Source organism: Neofelis nebulosa, chromosome 13 (assembly GCF_028018385.1).
Source record: "Neofelis nebulosa isolate mNeoNeb1 chromosome 13, mNeoNeb1.pri, whole genome shotgun sequence".
Lineage (NCBI taxonomy): Eukaryota > Metazoa > Chordata > Mammalia > Carnivora > Felidae > Neofelis > Neofelis nebulosa.
In genome coordinates this window covers 10,758,659-10,779,501 of record NC_080794.1, presented here as the reverse complement: position 1 = coordinate 10,779,501, position 20,843 = coordinate 10,758,659, and the positions used below count along the sequence as shown (strand labels likewise).

General features: G+C 38.6%; 1 protein-coding gene across 19 annotated transcripts in view; it reads left to right on the top strand.

The window, feature by feature from the left end:
- The window catches only part of LOC131493677 (zinc finger protein 25-like), a 35,648-nt gene extending 15,564 nt beyond the window's left edge, over window positions 1–20,084 (top strand). For 12 of the 19 annotated variants that reach the window (XM_058698316.1, XM_058698312.1, XM_058698309.1 and 9 more), the window contains 4 exons: window positions 6,762–6,888; window positions 7,172–7,267; window positions 11,051–11,689; window positions 12,405–15,095. In XM_058698316.1, coding sequence (XP_058554299.1) covers window positions 6,762–6,888; window positions 7,172–7,267; window positions 11,051–11,689; window positions 12,405–13,186 — 1,644 coding nt within the window. In that variant the 3' untranslated portion in view covers window positions 13,187–15,095. Of the gene's footprint in view, window positions 1–6,761; window positions 6,889–7,171; window positions 7,268–8,584; window positions 9,068–11,050; window positions 11,981–12,404; window positions 15,096–19,514 lie in introns of those variants that run through there. The other 7 variants (XM_058698317.1, XM_058698318.1, XM_058698319.1 and 4 more) reach the window with 7 other exon arrangements.
- Window positions 20,085–20,843: the final 759 nt, after the last annotated feature.

The window sequence follows — 20,843 nt, the reverse complement described above, 5'->3', positions numbered from 1 at the left end:
TTTTTTACCAGGTTTTTCTATTTCTTCCTGATTATGTCTCAGAAGATTGTATGTTCTAGGAATTTATTCATTTTTTTCTAGATTGTCCATTTTTTCTAGGTTGTCCAGTGTAACTTTTATAGTAATATAATCCTTTGTACTAATGTGTCATTTTTAACTTAGCTTCATTTCTGATTTTATATGTTGGAGTCTTTTCACGTTTTTTTCTTGATTAGTCTGGCTAAAGGTTTATCGATTTTGCTTATTTTTTCAGAGGACCAGCTCTTAGCCTCATTGATATTTTCTTTTTGTTTCTTTTTAGTCTTTATTTCATTTATTTCTGCTCTGACCTCTATTATTTCCTTCTTTTGTGCTAACTTTTGGGTTTGTTTGTTTTTCTTTTTCTAGTTCCTTTAGATGTTGGATCATTTATTTGAGTTACTTCTTGATTTTTGAGATAGGTCTTTATTACTATAAATTGCTCTTAGTATTGCTTTTGCTGTGTCTCAAAGATTTAGGACTGTTGTGTTTTCATTTCTGTCCAGATATTTCTTGATTTTGTCTTTGATTTCTTCACTGACCCATTGGTTGTTTGGTAATATGTTATTTAGACTTACATTTAGATTTTACATATTTGTGTTTCCTCTAGTTTTTTTCTTGTAACTGATTTCTAGTTTTATCCTTTTTTGGTTGGAAGAGATACTTGATATGATTTCATTCATCTTTAAATTGTTGAGACTTGCTTTGTGGTCCAGCATGTGATCTGTCCTGGAGAATGTTCCATGTGCGCTTGAAAAGAATGTGTATTCTGCAATTTGTGGGTAGAATGTTCTATAGATGCTGTTGTGTCCATCTGGTCTAATGTGTCATTCAAAGCCACTGTTCCCATATTGATTTTATGTTCTAGCGATCTATGCATTGATGTAAGCGAGTTGTTGTAGTCTCCTACCATAGTATTAGTGTCAGTTACTCTTTTCATATGGTAATATTTCCCTTATGTGTTTGGATCCTCTTTACATTGGGTGAATATATTTTTTCAATTGTTATATCCTTTTGTTGGGTTTGATCCACATCCCTTTGTTATTGTGTAATGACTGTTTTTGTTTTTTGTTACCGTCCTTGTTTTAAAGTGTATGTTGTTTGATTTTGATAATCCCTGGTGCTTTTAGAATTATTATTTCATTTGCTTAAAGTATTTTTTCCATTCCTTCACCTTCAGTATCTTTGTTTCTTTAGTTCTGAAGTGAGTCTTTTTTTTTTTTTTTTGACGTTTATTTATGTTTGAGACAGAGAGAGACAGAGCATGAAGTGGGGAGGGGCAGAGAGAGAAGGAGGCACAGAATCGGAAGCAGGCTCCAGGCTCTGAGCCATCAGCCCAGAGCCCGACGCGGGGCTCGAACTCACGGACCGCGAGATCGTGACCTGAGCTGAAGTCGGACGCTTAACCGACTGCGCCACCCAGGCGCCCCTGAAGTGAGTCTTTTGTAGGCAGCATATAGTTGGGTCTCGTTTTTTATCCATTAAGTCACCCTATGTCTTTTTTTTTTTTTTTTTTTTTTAATTTTTAACGTTTATTTATTTTTGAGACAGAGAGAGACAGAGCATGAATGGGGGAGGGTCAGAGAAAGAGGGAGACACAGAATCGGAAGCAGGCTCCAGGCTCTGAGCCATCAGCCCAGAGCCCAACGCGGGGCTCGAACTCACGGACCGTGATATCATGACCTGAGCCGAAGTCGGACGCTTAACCGACTGAGCCACCCAGGTGCCCCCCTATGTCTTTTTATTGGAACATTTAGTTCATTTACATTTAAAGTAATTGTTGATAGGTATGTACTTACTGCTGATTTGTTAATTGTTTTCTGGTTGTTTTGTAGTTGTTTTCTGTTCCTTTCTTCTCCTGCTCTCTTTCTTTGTGGTTTGATGGTTTTCTTTAGTGTTTTGCGTGGATTCCTTTCTCTAAGTTTTTTTGTGCATCTGTTATATGTTTTCAGTTTGTGTTTACCATGGGGTTCAAGTACAATATCCTATGTGTATGGTACTCTATATTATGTTGAAGGTCGCTTAAATTTGAACATATTATAAAAGCACTAAATTTTTACTCCCTCTTCCGTGTTTTACGTATGTGATGTCACATACCTTTTTATTTTGTGTATCACTTGAGTAATTTTTGTAGATATAATTGATTTTGCTATTTTTGCATTTTAACTTCCATAGTGACTTTATAAGTAACTAATCTACTACCTTTACTATATGTTTGCTTTTACTAGTGAAATATTTTTCTTTCTTAATTTTCCTACTTCTACTTGTGACCTTTTGTCTCCACTTAAGAGAGTTCCTTTAAAATTTCTTTTGAAGCTGGTTTAGTGGTGATGAACTCTTAACTTTGTTTTCTTTTGAAAACTCTTTATCTCTTCAATTCTAAGTGATAGTGTTTCTGGGTAGAATATTCTTTTTTGTAGGTTTTTTTCTTTACAGCACTTTGACTACATCATACCAGTCTCTTCTGGCCTGTAAAGTTTCTGCTGAAAAATCAGTGATAACCTTATGGGGTTTTTGTTATGTGTAACTGCTTTCCTCTTGCTGCTTTTAAGACTATCTAGGGGCGCCCGGGTGGCTCAGTCGGTTAAGCGTCCGACTTCGGCTCAGGTCATGATCTCACAGTTCGTGGGTTCGAGCCCCACGTTGGGCTCTGTTCTGACAGCTCAGAGCCTGGAGCCCATTTCTGATTCTGTGTCTCCTCTCTCTCTCTGCCCCTCCCCTGTTCATGCTCTGTCTCTGTCTCAAAAATAAAAAATAAACGTAAAAAAAAAATTAAAAAAAAAAAGACTATCTTTGATTTGTGTCAATTATGTGTCTCAGTGTGGGTCTCCTTGACTTCATCTTGTTTGGGGCTCTCTGCATCCTGGACCTAGGTGTCTTTTTCCTTCTCCAGATTACAGAGGTTTTCAACTATTATTTCTTCAAATAATTTTTCTGCTTCCTTGTCTCTCTCTTTTTTTGGGTACCTCTATAGTATAAATGTTACTTGGCTTGATGATGTCACAGAGCTCTTTTAACTTACCCTCAATTTTTTCTTACACTTTTTTATTTTTGCTGTTTGGCTTGGTTGCTTCTGTTACTGTCTTCAGGATTGCTGATCCATTCTTCTGCATCCTCTAATCTATTGTTGAAGAAGTATTCTAATGTGTTTTAAATTTCAATTATTCTATTCAGCTCTGAGTAGTTCCTTTTCATATTTTATATTTCATTGTTGAAGTTTAGGTTACTTCATTCACTCTTCTCTCAAGTTTGGTATCTTTATGACCATTACCTTGAACCATATGTAGCACATTGGCTTATGTTTGTTTCAGTTAGCTCTTTTTCTGTTGTTTTGGCTTGTTCTTTCAAATTTTATTTAAAAAAAAAACAAAATTTTTTTTTAACGTTTCATTTGTTTTTGAGACAGGGAGAGACAGAGCATGAACAGGGGAGGGTTAGAGAGAGGGAGACACAGAATCTGAAACAGGCTCCAGGCTCTGAGCTGTCAGCCCAGAGCCCGACGCGGGGCTCGAGCTCACAAACCGCGAGATCATGACCTGGGCTGAAATCAGATTCTTAACTGACTGAGCCACCCAGGTGCCCCCGTCTTGTTCTTTAATTTGGAACCTATTCCTCTGTCTCCTCATTTTGTCTACCTGTCTGTTTCTATGTAATGGGTAGGTCAGCTATGCATCCTCGTCTTGAAAGTACTGGCCTTGTGTAGATAGGGTTCTTTTCCCTGTTGTGCAGTCCCTCTGGTCACTAGAACCAGATGCTTCAAGGGTGTCCTATTATTGCTGAGCTGTGATTGCTGTGAGCATGCTGACAGGTGTATCTTGCACTCTGTTCAGCTACCTGTAATGACCCGCTTTGCCTGCTGCATGCACACTGGGGTGGGAATCTTTCTCCCTGTCTAGCCAAGAGGCTTAGCTGCACCATGCCAGCTTGCTCACAGGTTGAGCCAGTACTCAGCCTGATTGTCTGCATTTAGCTGCTGGGACAGCTTGGGTGCAGTGATCACAGCTCCCTGCACGGCCAACTGAGAGTCTCGGCTGCTTGAGCTGTAGGTGCGTTGGTGTGTGCGGTTAGCTCCCCACCTCCCCAGGGCTTGAGGCTCTTTCCTCACCGGGGCTGCCTGCCAGGTGGGTGGGCTGGGAGCGGTTTTGGAGAAGCACCCTCCTGGGTGGGTTGATGGAGTAGGTCTTTAGAGGAGCACTGGGTGGGGTACATTGTGGTAGAAACGTAGATGCAGAGTGTTTGTACTGGCTTGTATAAATGGCTCTGGGAGGGCAAAGAAAAATAGTGCCTTCTAGCTTCCTCGTTTTTTGGAAAAAGCTTCTGCAGATCCCCACCCTTCCTGCACACATCCTAAAATTAGTCAATGAATTTTCATGTATACCCCCAGGTGCTTTTCAAATGACTGCTTTTATGGTGGGATTATAATAACAGTGATTTTCTTCTAACACATTAGGCATGTCACTTTGTTGTGTTCTAGTTTTTATGGCTCCTGGTGAAATTGTCTTTATTCCTTGTCTGTAATGTTTCTTTGTTCGCTGGCTGCACTTAGGATTCTCATTCTTCTCTCTCTCTTTAGCGGTTTTAACATGTTGTGCATTGTTATGCTTTTGGGAGGCATTTATGCTACTTGGTATTGTTGAGCTCCTTGGATCTTAAGTTTGTTTTCTGTCATGAATTGGGAGAAATTTTAAGACACTATTTCTTGGGGTTGCCTGGGTGTCTCAGTCGATTAAGTGTTTAGCTCTTGATTTTGCTCAGGTCATGATCTCACAGTTCCGTGAGTTCGAGCCCCATTGGGCTCCATGCTGATGGTGCAGGGCTTCCTTGGGATTCTCTCTCCCCTTCTCTCTGCTCTTCCCCCACTCATGCTGTTTCTGTCTCTTTCAAAATAAATAAACTTTAAGACACTATTTCTTAAAGTGTTTTTCTGTTCCATTCTTGACCCCACCCCCCAGGTCCCAATTATGCATATGTCAGAACATGTTATTATATTTCACAGCTATCTTATGTTTTGTTTTCTGTTTTTCATTTTTTTCTTCTCTTTCAGTTTTAGTTGGATAATTTCTATTGACCCATTTTCAAATTCGTTTATTCTTTCCTTACCGGTGTTAACGGCTGTTCAGCCTGTTGAAGCTTATTTTTCGTCTGTTACTATATTTTTATTTCTAGATTTCCATTTAGTTCTCTCTGCTGAAATTATCCATTTGATTTTGCATATAATCTTTTCTATTAGAGTCTGAAACATATTAGTTATAAGTAAAATCTTGTTAGGTAGTTTCAACATTTCTGTATATGTGACTCTGGTTCTGACGGTTGCTTTGTATCTTAGTAGTATCTTGGTAGTTTCTTTTTGTATGCTTTGTAAATATGTTTTGAAATGCGTATATCTTGGGTCAGTCTCTAAACTGAGGTAACTAGATTCCTGGAATCTGGGCATGACTTTCCTGCTAGGCCTTTAGCCCAGGGGTTTGTTTAACTGTTAGGAGTTGGGCAGCATGTGAGGGTTACTGTTTCTGCTATTACTCACAATGTATCACAGGCTTCAAGTTTCTATAGAGACACCTTGTGTTTTAGGATACGGGTTTCTTTACAGCTGTGTCTGTTCATTTCTGAGTTTTAAGGGTTCTGTTTGCTTTCTGTCTCAGAGACAGTCTCGTTCCATGTATTTATTTATCTCCTGTCCATCTATCAGCAATATTCTATTGATACTTGTTACACCACGCTTGTTAGCTTGGTGGTGAGAAGTCGTTGACAGAATGTGTCCTCCTTCTCCAATACAGCCTCAGTGTTAGGTCTGACCTTGTGGCCGTGGCCTTCTTGGTTCTCTTGCCCCACCCCCAACCCCAGCTGTACTTGGAGACTCCGTGCATAATCCTGCCCTTCCCCCAGGAGTAGTGTAAGTGCCCAGTGGGGTTCGCAGAGACAAAGCTGGTAAGAAAGGGCAAGTCTCAACGTCTGTGGTCTGAAGGGGTTTCACACTGTCGTGTCAGTTCACACTCAGTCTTCATTAATAAATGTGACCCCTATTCTGGTTGAGTTCTTACCTGTGGTGCACCTCAGGCAAAAACATACATTTTGTCTCTTCCTAGATTTGGGACACTTGGGTGCTTTGTGACCTTGGCTCTCCTGTAAATTAGGGGGGAAAAAAGTTGTGAATTTGAAGTTAGTCTGGCTCATTTTTATCGTAGGAATGAGTGGTTTTCTTACTTGGTTTATATATCCTGGGGTAGAAGCTGAAGTCAACCCATGTTTTTAATGCTTTCAGTATTTTATGTATACTGTGTTGCTTCGTAATCATAAAGAACATTTATCCATCATGTTTCAAGCCCTATGTCTCTAACTCTTTAATTAAGCATAAGCTGTGACACAAAATAGTTAAATTTTTGACTCCAGTATACTTTTTACATATTCTAATACATTCTAGTAATAACCTTATTTTCAGTTTTGGAGTATGTCATGTTTGTATAATATTTAACTTTCTAGGGAAAAAGAACAGTGTTTTATTTTTTTTTTAGTATTTATGACACCCAGAACATTTCAAGGCATAGGGTATTAATAAAGTAAAACAAGCATGATGTTGTTTCATTTTTCCTTCTTGTACAAAACCTAACCCAAAGTAATGTACACAGTAGGCATATTGTAACAGATACTCAACAATGAACCTGACAAGAATTAGTTCCCATGTTTCTTTCCTGTGCCACTCCAATTCTGACCACTTCAGACTGAGCAAAAATGTGCTGTTTCAGGGGTCACTGTCATTCGGGGATGTGACTGTGGACTTCTCCTGGGAGGAGTGGCAGTGCCTGAACCCTGCTCAGAGGACCCTGTACAGGGACGTGATGCTGGAGAACTACCACAACTTTGTCTCAGTGGGTAAGCAATTTGCATGTCGAACTTTGTATAGCATGCGTTTTATTTCTTAGATACCAAAACGTTTGGTCTTTTGTGGTTAATATTGTTGAGACTTTTGCTTCAGGAGTCTGAGGTGGTTAATCTCTTTTGAGCACGAGGAAGAATATTTGTATTTTCACATCCCATGAAAGGTTTAAATGAGCCTCATCATGGTCCACCTCCTGAAAGTATACCTCCTCCCTCCTTAAGAATTGCTGTACCCATGCAGCTTTGCCCAAATTCTGTGTCATTTTTCCTTTTACAGGGTTTCTCATTAACAAGCCAGAGGTGATCTTCAGATTGGAGGAAGGGGAAAAGCCATGGATAGTAAAGGAAGAATTTCTGTACCAGAACTACCCAGGTAAGTTAGTGAGTACCAGGAAGGTTAGTGAGGAAGCCAGGAGAGATTACAATCTAAGTGGTCAGTTTAGGAGTTGGACATTTCAAATGTTTTCTAAGAATCTCTTAGAGGCACCTACTTTTCAAGTAGAGAAAGGGTACGTATATGATAAAATTGAAAGCGAAAAGGGTAATGCCTGAGAATGACTGTATGCTGGTTTTCTGATTATTCAAAGCTCGGGGTCCAAGGGTATCATTTATGCAGACGAGTCAAGTGATAAAGGGTTTTTTGTGTGTGCTTAATAGCACAAAGCTAAAACTTAGAAAGGTAATAAAATCTAAAATTTGGTTCTTGAGGAGAAGGGAGGAAATAATATTTTCACTGCTACGTGTAGTACTTGATACTATTTAAATAAATAGGCAATAAATTAATGGGATTACAAGCTTGTATTAGATTAACTACTGTAACAAAAGCACAGCCGTTGTTATTTTACAAGATTATATCTTTGTACCTAAAAACAATGGGAAAAAGACCGATTATGTGCCCGAAGAACATTGCTAAAATGAAACCCTCAGTAAATCCTACAAAGTAGAAATAGGACGTTCCCTAGTTGTAGTCTGATAAAACCAGAAATCAGTAACAAAATTATGAAGCTCAGAAGACAAATTAATTCTTTTTCTTTTGCATTTGTATTTCTTCCTTGTAAACTTCTAATATTTCTCATGTTCTTACTTTACATCAATATCAGGTAGAACTACATTCCCTCATACTTTGCTTTATTCTAGTTCCTAATTGTAGTTGGTGAGAGGTTTTTTTGTTGTTGATGGTGGTGGTTTTGTTTGCCTTAGAACGTCTTTTCTTTCAGTAGTAAAAAAGACAAAGTAAATCTGTGTTACCCCTATTATTTATTTAAAGAAATTTAAATTAACTTGCCTTTTGCATTATGCATTATGGCCACACTTGCCATACTCCATTATGGCCTTATTTGGCTGCTGCAATCTTATTTTTATCTTGCTTACACTCATGCTAAACACCATTTGATCCCCTCATCAAATATCACTTAAACATACTCTAATCATTCACACATTTCTTCATTGTGTGCTTTCTCTGACTGAATACTAAATGAGCTAATGAATGAAAAGTCCTCAGAACAGTGTTTAGTATATAAATAAAACATTTTTATTGTTATTATGTTGAATAATGTAATATTATAGTGTAGGTTATAATATAAAAATAACCTATAATAGTATAATAACCTATAATAGTATAGGTTAAGTGTATCTGCTTCCAAGAAACAGACCTTGAATGTTTGAGCCAATGTAATCTCTTCTTTCTCAGAGTGTCCAGCATGCAGTGGGTCTTTCACAAGAAACAAAAGCAAAATCATGATGTTTCCTTATTGTATCTATCTTTTTTCACACCTGATGAATGATATTACAGAAAATGGCAATCATGGTACTCTTTCTTACTTTGGTATATAACCTGAAATAGACATTTGATAAGCACGTGTTGATTGGAATCAAGTAGAAGAAAAATTTCATATTCTGAAAACATTGTGAGGGAACTCATTCTGATTACTTGCATGAACCTATAGTTCTGATTCATCGGGTATAAAAAGGCATAGTGTCGAAACATTTGTGTTTGAAAAAATTCTCCAGGTAATACTGATACGCACAGCTTGTTGAAGTCTATTAATTTAAAATTACTCAGGTTCAAAGGAAATCAGAGAGTTAACAGCACTTGTTATGAGCAGTGGTTATAAACTATGGTCTGCAGACCTACCACATGTTATTGTAAATAAAAGTGTTTTTTTTGCAACAACCATACTCATTTGTTTACATATGATCTTTGGCGGGTTTCATGTACTAATAGCAGAACTCGATGTTGTGAAAGGCAGGTATGGCCTGCAAAGCCTAAAATGTGTACTGTTTTGCCTTCTAAGGAAGTTTGCCATCCTCTGGATGGAAAAATGAGGATTAAATTACGTGAAACATTTTAAATTCAGTGTTTACTTAAGAAAAATTTGTTGTATTCCCTCAAATCTAAGAAGCCATAGTTTGTAACTGGACCATTATGTGATGAATCACTAAGGTAAAATATTATATTGTGACTTGTTGATCACAGATATGTGATCAATTATAACATGCATTCTGAGTTTATAACTTAAATATATGTGTATCGTATTAGGTGAGATACAGTATGTTACAAAGCAGTGGTATTGTTGTGTTAAAACAGTTGATCTACGTAGGAACTACTTTTTAGATTTAGGATAAATTTTGAAAGTCTTGAAGAAGATTTGAAAAGGAATTCTTGAAATTTTGGAAAAATAGTGCTATTTTGTCTTTTTTTCTAGATACTAAATTGACTATATCCTAGCCTTGGCTCTGAGTGAGGGAACACACTTTGACCTTGTAGTCATGAATGAGTACTTTAATGAGACAACTGACTAAACTGGAGCAAAGGATATTGACTGGGGAGTTGTAGAATGGCAGCTTGAAAATCTGATATGCAGGGGGCACCTTGGTGGCTCAATTGGTTAAGCTTCCAACTTTGGCTCAGGTCATGATCTCACAGTTCATGACTTCGAGCCATGCATCGGGCCTGCTGCTGTCAGCTCAGAGCCTGCTTCGGACCCTCTGTCCCCCTCTCTCTGCCACGCCCCCACTCACGCCGGCTCTCTCAAAAAGGAATAAACATTAACAACAACAACAAAAATCTGATGCTCATTTAGTTGGTGTAAATTTTGTTTGTCTGAATGGTGACTTGTAACAGTTTTCCATGTAGTACATGCTTCAGGCCAGTGGCACTTTTTTCAGCTCGGGGCAGACTTTGTTGCACTGGGCAGAAAATGTGGACAATACTTTTTAAAATGGTAAATCAACGTAAACATTACTCATTTTCTGGGATTTGGTTGAAAAAATGTGATCCTTAAATTTTGATAATAAATAGAAATGTGGAAATGTGAGCTGTGAACTGTAAAGCAAAATTAAGTATTAGTATTTTGGCACAAGCAGTGTTGTTGCAAGCAAAAGCAAGTGAACATAAACGTGTCATGGTAGGTTCACCTATTGAATAGCTCCAGTAGAGCGATATGAAGGTATCAGAGCCAAAACAGGGTGATACATCCGATCTATATTGGCACAAGATTACTTAATGTTGTCATTGTTTTATACTTTCTGTTGGTTATTGGTATTCCTGTGAATCATAGTTGGGAGGGGAGTTATAATGCAATTCAGTGACTCTACTTAAACATCAGCCAGTTGGCTCATTCAGCAATTTACCTTGCTATTAATGCATAGGAGGAAACTTCAGCTGGAAGAATGAAAACTTGTTTAGATGTTACTAGAACAATATAGGTTTGAGAGTATGAGGTCTACTCTGTAGTCTCTCTCCTTAATGTCTCATGTTTTCCCTCTGAACACCTTTGTCTACTGGTTTTTCTTGTCACTCCAATTACTTTTTATTAGCTCGGTTGGACCCATCTTATTTTCTGTGACTTTTCTCCTACTGAATCTGTCACTCCTATAGAATCTTCCATCCTCTGTACACTGCTAATTGCATTTATATCTTCATTTCTGTTTTAAATGTTTTATTTATAAAGGGCTAAGTAATTACATGTCCTTGTGTTAATAGCTTTTCTCCCTTTTTCCACTTACGTTTTCTTGAACTAGATGGGAAAAAAGGCACTTTGATCCTAAGAGACTACCAAAACCAAAAGTCAAGTATATAATAGGACATTTGTATCTTAATCCAGTTCCATTAGACTGTGAAATCTTATGGTCTGTTCAATATTTTCATTTCTAGAAGACAACAAAGCTCATTACCTAACAGAGAGAATCCAGGAAAACCAAGACAAATATTTGCCACAAGTTGCATTTAAGAACAAAACACTGGCCTCAGAAAAAGTTCATGCTTTAAGACAACCATCTAATACGAGTGCAAACTTTGTTCCTTCAAGAAAAATGTCCTGTAAATATGACTCACATGGAGTGAGTTTGAAAAATATTTTAATATCAATTGGTAGTAATAGAAATTCTTCAAGAAAAAAATATGGCATTTTAAATGTGTATGAGAAATTACTTGATATTAAGCAGGAAAAACCTCATGCTCAAGAGATTTCTTGTGAAAATAATCAGGATGAGAAAACCTTTGGTCATAAGAATGGTATTATTCAGCACCTAAATACTCAGACTTCAGAGGAGACTTTAAAATATAATGATGGTGGAAAACCCTTAGGAGAAGAGACCATAATAATTCCACACAGGCAAAATGACATAGGAGAGAAACTTTGTGAATATAAGGAACATGGGGAAACCTGTGAGATATCATCTCTGTTGAAATATCACGCGGTCTACACAGAAATAAAACAATCCAAAAGCAATCAAATGGAAAATAATTTCAGTAAGATGTCACACTTCACTCAAGTTCAGAAAAGCCAGAGAGGTGAGTGTCTATTCAAATGTAACGAATGTGGGCAAACATTCAACTACAAGTCAAATCTCACAGTGCATCAGAGAACACACACAGGAGAGAAACGCTATCAACTTAATTTACGTAGGAAGACCGGTCACAAATCAGTTCTCACAGACCATGGGAGGACACATACAGGGGAGAAACTTTATAAATGTAGTGAATGTGGGAAGTCCTTTTACAAGAAGTCATCCCTCATTCGACATGAGAGAACATATACAAGGGGGAAGCCCCACGAATGTAATGAAAGTGGGAAAACTTTCTGTGAGAAATCCACCTTCACTCAACATCAGAGAACTCATACAGCAGAGAAACGCTTTCAGTGTAATGAAGACAGGAAAACTTCCTGTCAGCAGTCAGACATAAAGATACATCAGAGGATTCACACAGGGGAGAAACGCTTTCAGTGTAATGAATGTGGCAAAACTTTCCATTGGCAATCAGACATTAAGCTACATCAGAGAACTCACACAGGAGAGAAACCCTTTCACTGTAACAAGTGTGGTAAAACTTTCTATCGGCAGTCAGATGTTAATGCACATCAGCGAATTCACACAGGAGAGAAACGCTTTCAGTGTAATCAGTGTGGTAAAGCTTTCTATTGGCAATCAGACGTGCATGCACATCAGAGAACTCACACAGGAGAGAAACCCTTTCAATGTAACAAATGTGGTAAATCTTTCCATAGGCAGGCAGACGTTAATGTTCATCAGAGAACTCACACAGGAGAGAAACGCTTTCGATGTAATGAATGTGGAAAAACTTTCTACCGGCAGTCAGACGTTAATGCACATCAGAGAATTCACACAGGAGAGAAACCCTTTCAATGTAATCAGTGTGGTAAAACTTTCTATCGGCAGGCAGACGTTAACGTGCATCAGAGAACTCACACGGGAGAGAAGCGCTTTCAATGTAATCAGTGTGGTAAAACTTTCTATCGGCAGTCAGAAGTTAATATACATCAGAGAACTCACACGGGAGAGAAGCCCTTTCAGTGTAACGAATGTGGTAAAACTTTCTATCGACAGTCCGATGTCAATGCACATCAGAGAATTCACACAGGAGAGAAACCTTATAAATGTAACGAGTGTGGGAAATCTTTTTACGAGAAGTCATCCCTCACTCGACATGAGAGAACTCACACGGGAGAAAAACCCTATGAATGCAAGGAGTGTAGGAGAACTTTCTGCCAGAGGTCAGCCCTCACTCAACATCAGAGAACTCACACAGGAGATAGACCCTTTCATTGTAATGTGTGTGGCAAAACTTACCGTCACCTCTCAGCTTTTAATGTACATCGGAGAACTCACACAGGAGAGAAACCCTTTCAGTGTATTGAATGTGAGAAATCTTTTCTTACAAAGTCGACTCTTATTAATCATCAGAGGACTCACACAGGGGAAAAGCCCTATGAATGTAATGAATGTGGGAAGAGTTTCCGTCATAAATCTACCCTCACTACCCATCTGAGAACTCACTCAGGAGAGAAACCTTATAAATGTTGTGAATGTGGAAAAGCTTTTGGGCGGAAATCAGCCCTTACAAATCATCAAGGAATTCACGTAGGGTAGGAACCCTGTAGCAGAAATGTGCTATGTTTTTCCCAATACCCATTTCTCTTTCTTTATGGTTACACAACTAGTCCAGATTTGCTAGCCTGTCTTCCATACACATGAGGCCATATGACCTGTGACTCACAATACGGTCACAAATTCCAAGCCTGTAAAAGACCTCATTTGGAATTTTTCCTACTTTCGTTTTTCTTTCCTTATCAGGGGGTAATGGAGATATCCTCAGGACAACGTGGACGCTAGTCATTAGAGATTACAGATTCTTAAGTTGGGAGAAACCAGGGTCCTGGGCAGAGTTTTGCCTTTACTAACATCACTTCGTAAGTCTTGTCATAGACGAGAAATAATTTTTTTTTCAGCCATTACATGTTTAGAGCTTTCTGTTGTCATAGTGTATGCTAGCCATGCTTTATCCCATCTATCCTGTGAATCTAATGAAGGTATGAGAAACACTGTAGGTCAGAGAATTCATTAGGGGAGAAACCGCTCTCAATATCCTGCATTTTAATAAACCTTCATCAACAAGCCAAACATTTTATAAATCAGAAATTTACAGTGGAAAACCCCAAAAATGAATGTAGGAAAATTTTCACAGTCTGATTATCCAGTAGATAATTGAGAGTAGAATAAAGCTAACAACCTGAAAAACATTTCAAGATTTATATATCAGAATACGTAACAAAAGAAAATTGTCAGTTTAGGAAACGAGGAAAACATCCTTACCTAGAAATGATCTTATTCTAGAAGCGATGTTTCGGATGCAGTATTAAATAACTTACAAATAATATGACACAGGATGCTTATTTAAGGGTCTTGCTCATCAAGGAACACATCGCTTTGAGAAAGGCGTGAGTGAGTTGAGTCAGAGCAGCGGCATTAAATGTATATGAGTAGCGTCTGTGCTAGGTCAGGCTTGCACACGACAGTGCTCTTTAACAGCTGTTTTCTGCATCCTTGATTTTTGTTTTGTACTCACAGTAGTTACAGTAGGAGCATTGCACCCTTACCTAAGTAACTTTTGTAACATACACTAGGATTTCTGACACTAAATACTACTGTCCCATCACATATTTACACCACAACATATATGAATTTTAAAAGGAACATTGAATGCGTGAATGTCATATGTGTTTTCTGCTTTTTGGTGTTATATATAACTCCATATAGACATTGTGAAGAAACTGTCCTTTTAGTAAATCACCCACATAACATTTAATAAAGTCAAGATTTATTGGAAATCTGCAACGATTCAGCGCACAGTTGTTTATGATACACATATGAGTTAATTTTCAAAGGTGGCCTTGAACATTAGTACTTAGTACACTGTACGGATTGAAAGCAGGGCCCATTGAAGACATTTCCCCCATTTTTGTGTTTTCTAAAGGGTATGTTTAGTAAGTTTAAGTGCAAAGTGCAGATATTGTGAGCACAACTCTCTGCATTTGTATTTTTTGTGGTAGGCTGCCACGTTTCCGCCTTAGAATTATGCATGGTTTCTGCAAAGTGTTTTATGCCTGTCACTTACTATTTGAGTGACCTGTGTAGTGATTTAATCTTTCTGCTTCAATTTCATTATCTACCTCACAGATAGTGAACAGTTTGGGTTGATGTTTTCTGTTATTAGAGCCAAAGGCAGTTATGTTTAGAACTTGAACATTAGAAATAAAATAGTCATTCCATAGTATGAAGTGTATTTCTGCTTCTTGAGTTGATACAAGAAGATTCTTTTTAGAACTTTGTATTTTGTCAGGTTTGTCTTTAAAATATATGAAACAAATCTGTTTGGAATAAACAGAATAATCTATTGACCTCTCTGTGTTGTTGATTAAATATGGTGTGAACTAAAAATCCAACTTTTTTTTTTTTTTTTTTTTTTTTTGCAAATGACTAGCCAATGGATCTTTCACCGGTTCATTCTTTTGCCCTTACTTCACTGATTTGAAACCCCATTTTTTGTATAGACACCCTTTGGTGTGGCTATTGCATTTCTAGGCCCTGCGTTCTTGTCCCCGTTCTTGTCGTGTCTACTGCTGGTCCATAAGCTAAATGGACCAACCACAGGACACCACCCTCCTACCCTACACTGAAGATTTCACTGCTGTTCACTCTCTGCTTTTTGCCACTGTGTATAAACTCATTGTGAATTTCGGTGGTTCTGGTAACATTTTGTCATCTTCCACACTGTGCCTTGAACACCATTTATTAAAACCAGCAAAATGGTTTTGAGTTATGACCATGTTTATATATGTAGCTTTTGTTCTTTTTAGCATCTTCTGCTCCGTTCTATTAAAATAACTTCATTCTGTTGAAAGGCATCTTGTTTCTAATTTTCCATTGTTCTGAACAATACTACTTTGGACACTTTGTGTTTATGCAGACTACAGCTGCATCCTCAACCCACAGTAAGAAACACATTTCTGTAAATACAGCCGAGCACTTGTTGATTCAATAAATATTAGTCACTATGTAGAAGGTGTTGTACAACAGTGAATACAACAGAAGTTCTAATCTTCCCAAGGTTAAATTCCAGTGAGACATAATCAGCGTTGTCAGGAGAGAGAAACCACAGCAGTGATTTGAACAGAAACAACATGATCCAAGGAATTGTTAGCTTGGTGTACAGTTGTCTAGGGATCTGAAAGGGTATACAGGGAACCCTGAGATATGAAGAAGAATCGGAAAGGGGAAAATAAGAGTCAAGTGTATCCCTAGAATAGCAACTGCAGGCAGCAGCTTCAAGCTCTAGGCTGGTAAAATGAAGGGAAGAGGGTAGGCGTCCCTCAGAGCTGAAGTGCAGAACTCCAAAGGAACCTGTTCCACTGCTGGGGGTATCTGAGCCCAGAGGAATGGCCCCACAGGTCTGGGACCCATATTGGCTGCCTGACGTTGGTACTTCTGATGGGGAAACACTGTAAGAGTGAATTCAGCGCCTTGTCCTCAGAGGACATTACACCTGACCGGGTGAAGAAGCATTGGTAAGGTGCTGACAGCACAGGACATAGAGGGGAAGCCCACAGGAAACGGGAGGAAGCATGTCCCTCTTTCCTCCACCCTTGCAACCCGCCAGCATATACTATTGGCAAAGTATGACAGCTGGCGAAACAGAAGTCTGGTTCCAGTAGAAAAACTCGGCTCAGCCAGCCTAGTCAAGCGATTAAAGTTAACATAAATAATACCGATAATTAGTGTCATTCGATAGTATTTAATTTGTGTACCATCTAATAGGATGCAGTGAGAATACAGCCAAAGATGCATAACCTGAGTCAAAGCAGAGAGGAATATCAAACCCATGTGGAGACACACTCTTTAAAATAAATGACTTGTGGGGCGCCTGGGTGGCTCAGTCGGTTCAGCATCTGACTTCGGCTCAGGTCATGATCTCGTGGTTTGTGAGTTTGAGCCCTGCCTCGGGCTCTGTGCTGACAGCTCAGAGCCTGGAGCCTGCTTCGGATTCTGTGTCTCTCCATCTCTCGGCCCCTCCCCTGCTCATGTTCTGTGTCTCTCTGTCTCTCAATAATAAATAAACGTTAAAAAAATTTAAAAAATAATAAAATAAATGACTTGTGGCATGACTGGGTTGCTCAGTCGGTTAAATGTCCAACTTCGGCTCAGGTCAGGAGCTCGCAGTTCGTGAGTTTCAGCCCCATGTTGGGCTCTGTGCAGACAGCCTGGAGCCTGCTTCAGGTTCTGTCTCCCTCTCTCTGCCCCTAACCCGCTCATGCTCTTTCTCAAACAGTTAAAAAAAAAAATTTTTTTTTTAATAAATGACTTGGGATCTTCAAACATGTCATGATCATGCAAGTCAAGAAAACTAAGAAAGTGTCCCAGGTTGAAGGAGACTGAAGAAATAGCAAATTACAATGCAGGATCCTGGATTAAATCATTTTTCTGTAAAGGAAATTATTTAGAAAATGGGTGAAACTTGAATGAGGTCTGAGGATGAGGTGGTAGGTATTAGTGTTAGTTTCCTGATTTTGAGGATTGAAATGTGATTATGTATTCTTGTTACTAAAGTATGTGAGGTGTTGGAATATGCTGACAACCTACTCTCAATAATTCAGAGAATAAAAGGTTATTTGCGCTACTCTTGCAAATGTGTTCTGAGTTTAAAATTATTTCCAAAGACTAATGTAGCTTGTACTTGATAAGTAAATCACCTACTCTTTAACTTAGTTAATAATGTTAAGCTACAAGTTAAAACACAGACTTAGTTAAAAATTGAACTGATTCTAAGAATCTTCCCTAGAGGAAGTCCGTGTATTCAGAGCAGAAGAGACAGGACTGTGAGCTGATTACTGTGTGCTTATAACTCATACGTGGATCTTTGGGTCACATTCTTTGAAACAATAAAGGAAATTGGAGGGCATTGGCAGCTATAACTGGTAACCATGTTTACTCCTGAGTTGATGGTCTCTCGGCTCAGGCATTTTATTCCTGGGCTGACACTAGCCATCGTATGGGGAGGAAGAGGCATTGTGGATGTCCTGTGGGGAGGAAGGAGTGACTGGGTTATCTTAAGCAAACTTCCCCTCTGTGCCCTCTATATAATTACTAAACATATGTTGTCAAACATTTACTAAGTATCAGGCCCTGTGCTATAAGTTATCAAATTTAACTTTTAGTAAGCCAGGGGAGTGTGAATGAATGGCTATATTAGTGATGATGAGAATGTGGATCAGGGAGGAGACATCACTCTATCAACGTCATGTGGAACGTAGGAGCTATGGGTAGGAACCTTGTGGCTTCCTTAATGTGACTAGAAATTAGACCCTGTAGACCGTGTTGTCTAATTGTACATTTTAGTTCATTCAGGCTGCTATAACAAAGTCCATAGACTGGGTGGTTTATAAACAGCAGATACTTACTTCTCATGCTTCTGGAGCCTGGAAGTCTAAGATGACCGCCCTGGCAGATTTTGTGTCTGGTGAGGGCCTGCTTCCTGGTTCATAGAGGTCCGTTTTCTCCCTGTGTCCTCGCATGGCAGACGTGGTGAGGGATCCCTTTGGGGCATCTTTTCTGAGGGCACTAATCCCATTCATGTGGTCTCCGCTCTAATGACCTAATCATCTCCCGAAGGCCCCACTTCCAAATACTACGACATTGGGATTAGTTACCCACAAAATGATTTTTTTTTGGAGGGAAGGTGACATGGGGCGTAAACGATCTATAGCATTATTTCATTTTTATTATTTTTATTTTACAAATAATATTGGAATACATGTATATATTTTTTAATTACAACTGTTCCTTTTTTTCTTCCTCCCCTTCCCAGTACAGGGACAGCAGTCCCAATGCAGGCCAGTGAGGGGAAGTGAAGAGGAACAGAATAGTGTGGCTGTTCCCATTACGGAAACACAGGACACTAGGGAGGTGAGGGTTAAGGAGATTATAGATAGAGGAAATGGTTGGCATGGGTGGAGATTGATTACATTGAGGGCAAGATGAAATGTATTGAAACTGATAGCCAAATTTCTCCCTATTGAAAGTATTTACAAATATAGAAAGGCAGAAGACTAAGCAGAACCCTGAGGTGTTGGCATAGAAATATTTATAGGTGCGTATGTCTACATATGTGTGTAGACACATGCATGTGTATATGCAAATGTACGTGTGTGTGTGTGTGTGTGTGTGTGTGTCCTCCATACATGTATTTCCTAGCTCTTTATACTGAGATTGCTTAGAAGCAAGTACATCCTCACAGCAATGAGCAGTACCTTCCAGAGTCTGGTGCCTAGATACTACCTTCCACTTAAAGGAAACAGAACTCCTTTGTAAATGGCTGATTCCAAACTTGGGCCAGGGAAAGCGGATGAACCTAAAATATCTTCTCGAGGGAGAAGGCAAAGAGCTGCTCAAGGAATAATGGGGGCATAGCAAAAGTACACAAAAGCCATCTCAAAGATGCTCCTGTTGGCCAAATCTGAAACAATTTGAGCATGAAAACAAGTAGTAAGAATGGAATATAATCTTTGGTACAAAACAGAAAGCCATGAATCCGTATTGATATAGAAATAAATGAATGGGAGAAGGGGAACCTTTTCCCTACTAATATATGTATGAGGAATAATGGAAATAAAAAACCAGTATTTGGTAGTGACTGATTCAGGTGAGATTATTAACAGATACTAAGATTGGTGAGTGGATGAGGGACAGATTATTGGCATAATCTCAGAATATATCTCCACAAATACCAGTTTCAAAGGGGAGAATGGTGATTTTTTTGGCAGGGAAACCTACCAGACACCAAAATGACAAGATAATCAAGGCTAATATCACCACTGTCAACAATGTGTGTCCCATGACGCGACGCATTGATCTATATTCTCTGTGGTTACTACCAAGAAAGCATGACCTAAGTCTGGTGATGAAACATAGGATAGACTCTGACTGGTGGCATCCAGGACCAGGAAGGAGAAAGATGTTGGGACAGCTGTTGAGATTTGAAGGGGGTTTGTGGATTTGACAGTAGTGTTCTGTTAGGGTTGATTTCCTGGCTTGCTTGTTTGGATGGTGGTTCTGTAGGAAAGTGCCCTCATTTTAGGAAAATGCATAATGGAGTACTTAGGAACTGTGGTGTATGGTGTCTGTTGTTTGATCTCAAATAGGAAAAGAATGATCATAAGAGGATAGTTGATTAAATAGATACATGCAAAAAGAATGCAGTGAAATGTTAACAGTTGGGGAATCTAGGTAAGGAGGATATCGGAATTTTTGCATTGTTCTTGGAACTTTTGTGAAATTTGAAATTATTTCAAAATGATTCATTAAAGAATTAATTTCTTTGGACCCACCACCTTTACATTGGTAGCCTGCCATGCTTTAACCATTGCTATTAGTTCAGTGTGTAACCTTTTACATCTTCCTTTACCGTATAGTTAAAACCCACATATATGTATGTAAAAAGAATGTATAGTAAGAGCACTGTCTTACTTTAAGATTGTTTTAGTTACGCAAATTTTAAATGACCTCATATAAACATTAATGAAGTCTGATTTATTATCGTAATGTTGAAAGAATACAAGTTCTGAATTATTACTAGTCTGGAATAACAAAATGTTAAAACTGACATCTCAAACGAAGTACAGATTGTCCCTCTCGTTGCCATATGGTAATGATACTTTAGCTAGTAAGCCGAAATGCATTCTGTAATTGGTTGTATCTTGTGAATGAACCCCACTCTTACATAAGTGCATAGAAAGTTTTATGTGTTATTTGATGATTTGGGCTTCTTTTATTTATTTTTAATTTATTTTCTTTTAAATGTTTATTTTTGAGAGACAGAGTGCAAGTGGGGGAGGGGCAGAGAGAGAGGGAGACAGAGGGTCCAAAGCGGTTCTGTGCTGACAGCACAGAACCTGACGCAGGGCTCGAACCCATGAACTATGAGATTATGATCTGAGCTAAAGTCAGACGCTTAACACGCTGAGCCACCCAGGCGCCTTAGACTTCTTTTAAATTACAAATTGAAATTGAAAATATCTCTAAAAAAGGGAAGAAAGAAAATATTTCTTTTTTTTTTAAATTTTTTTTAACGTTTTATTTTTTTTTAATTTTTT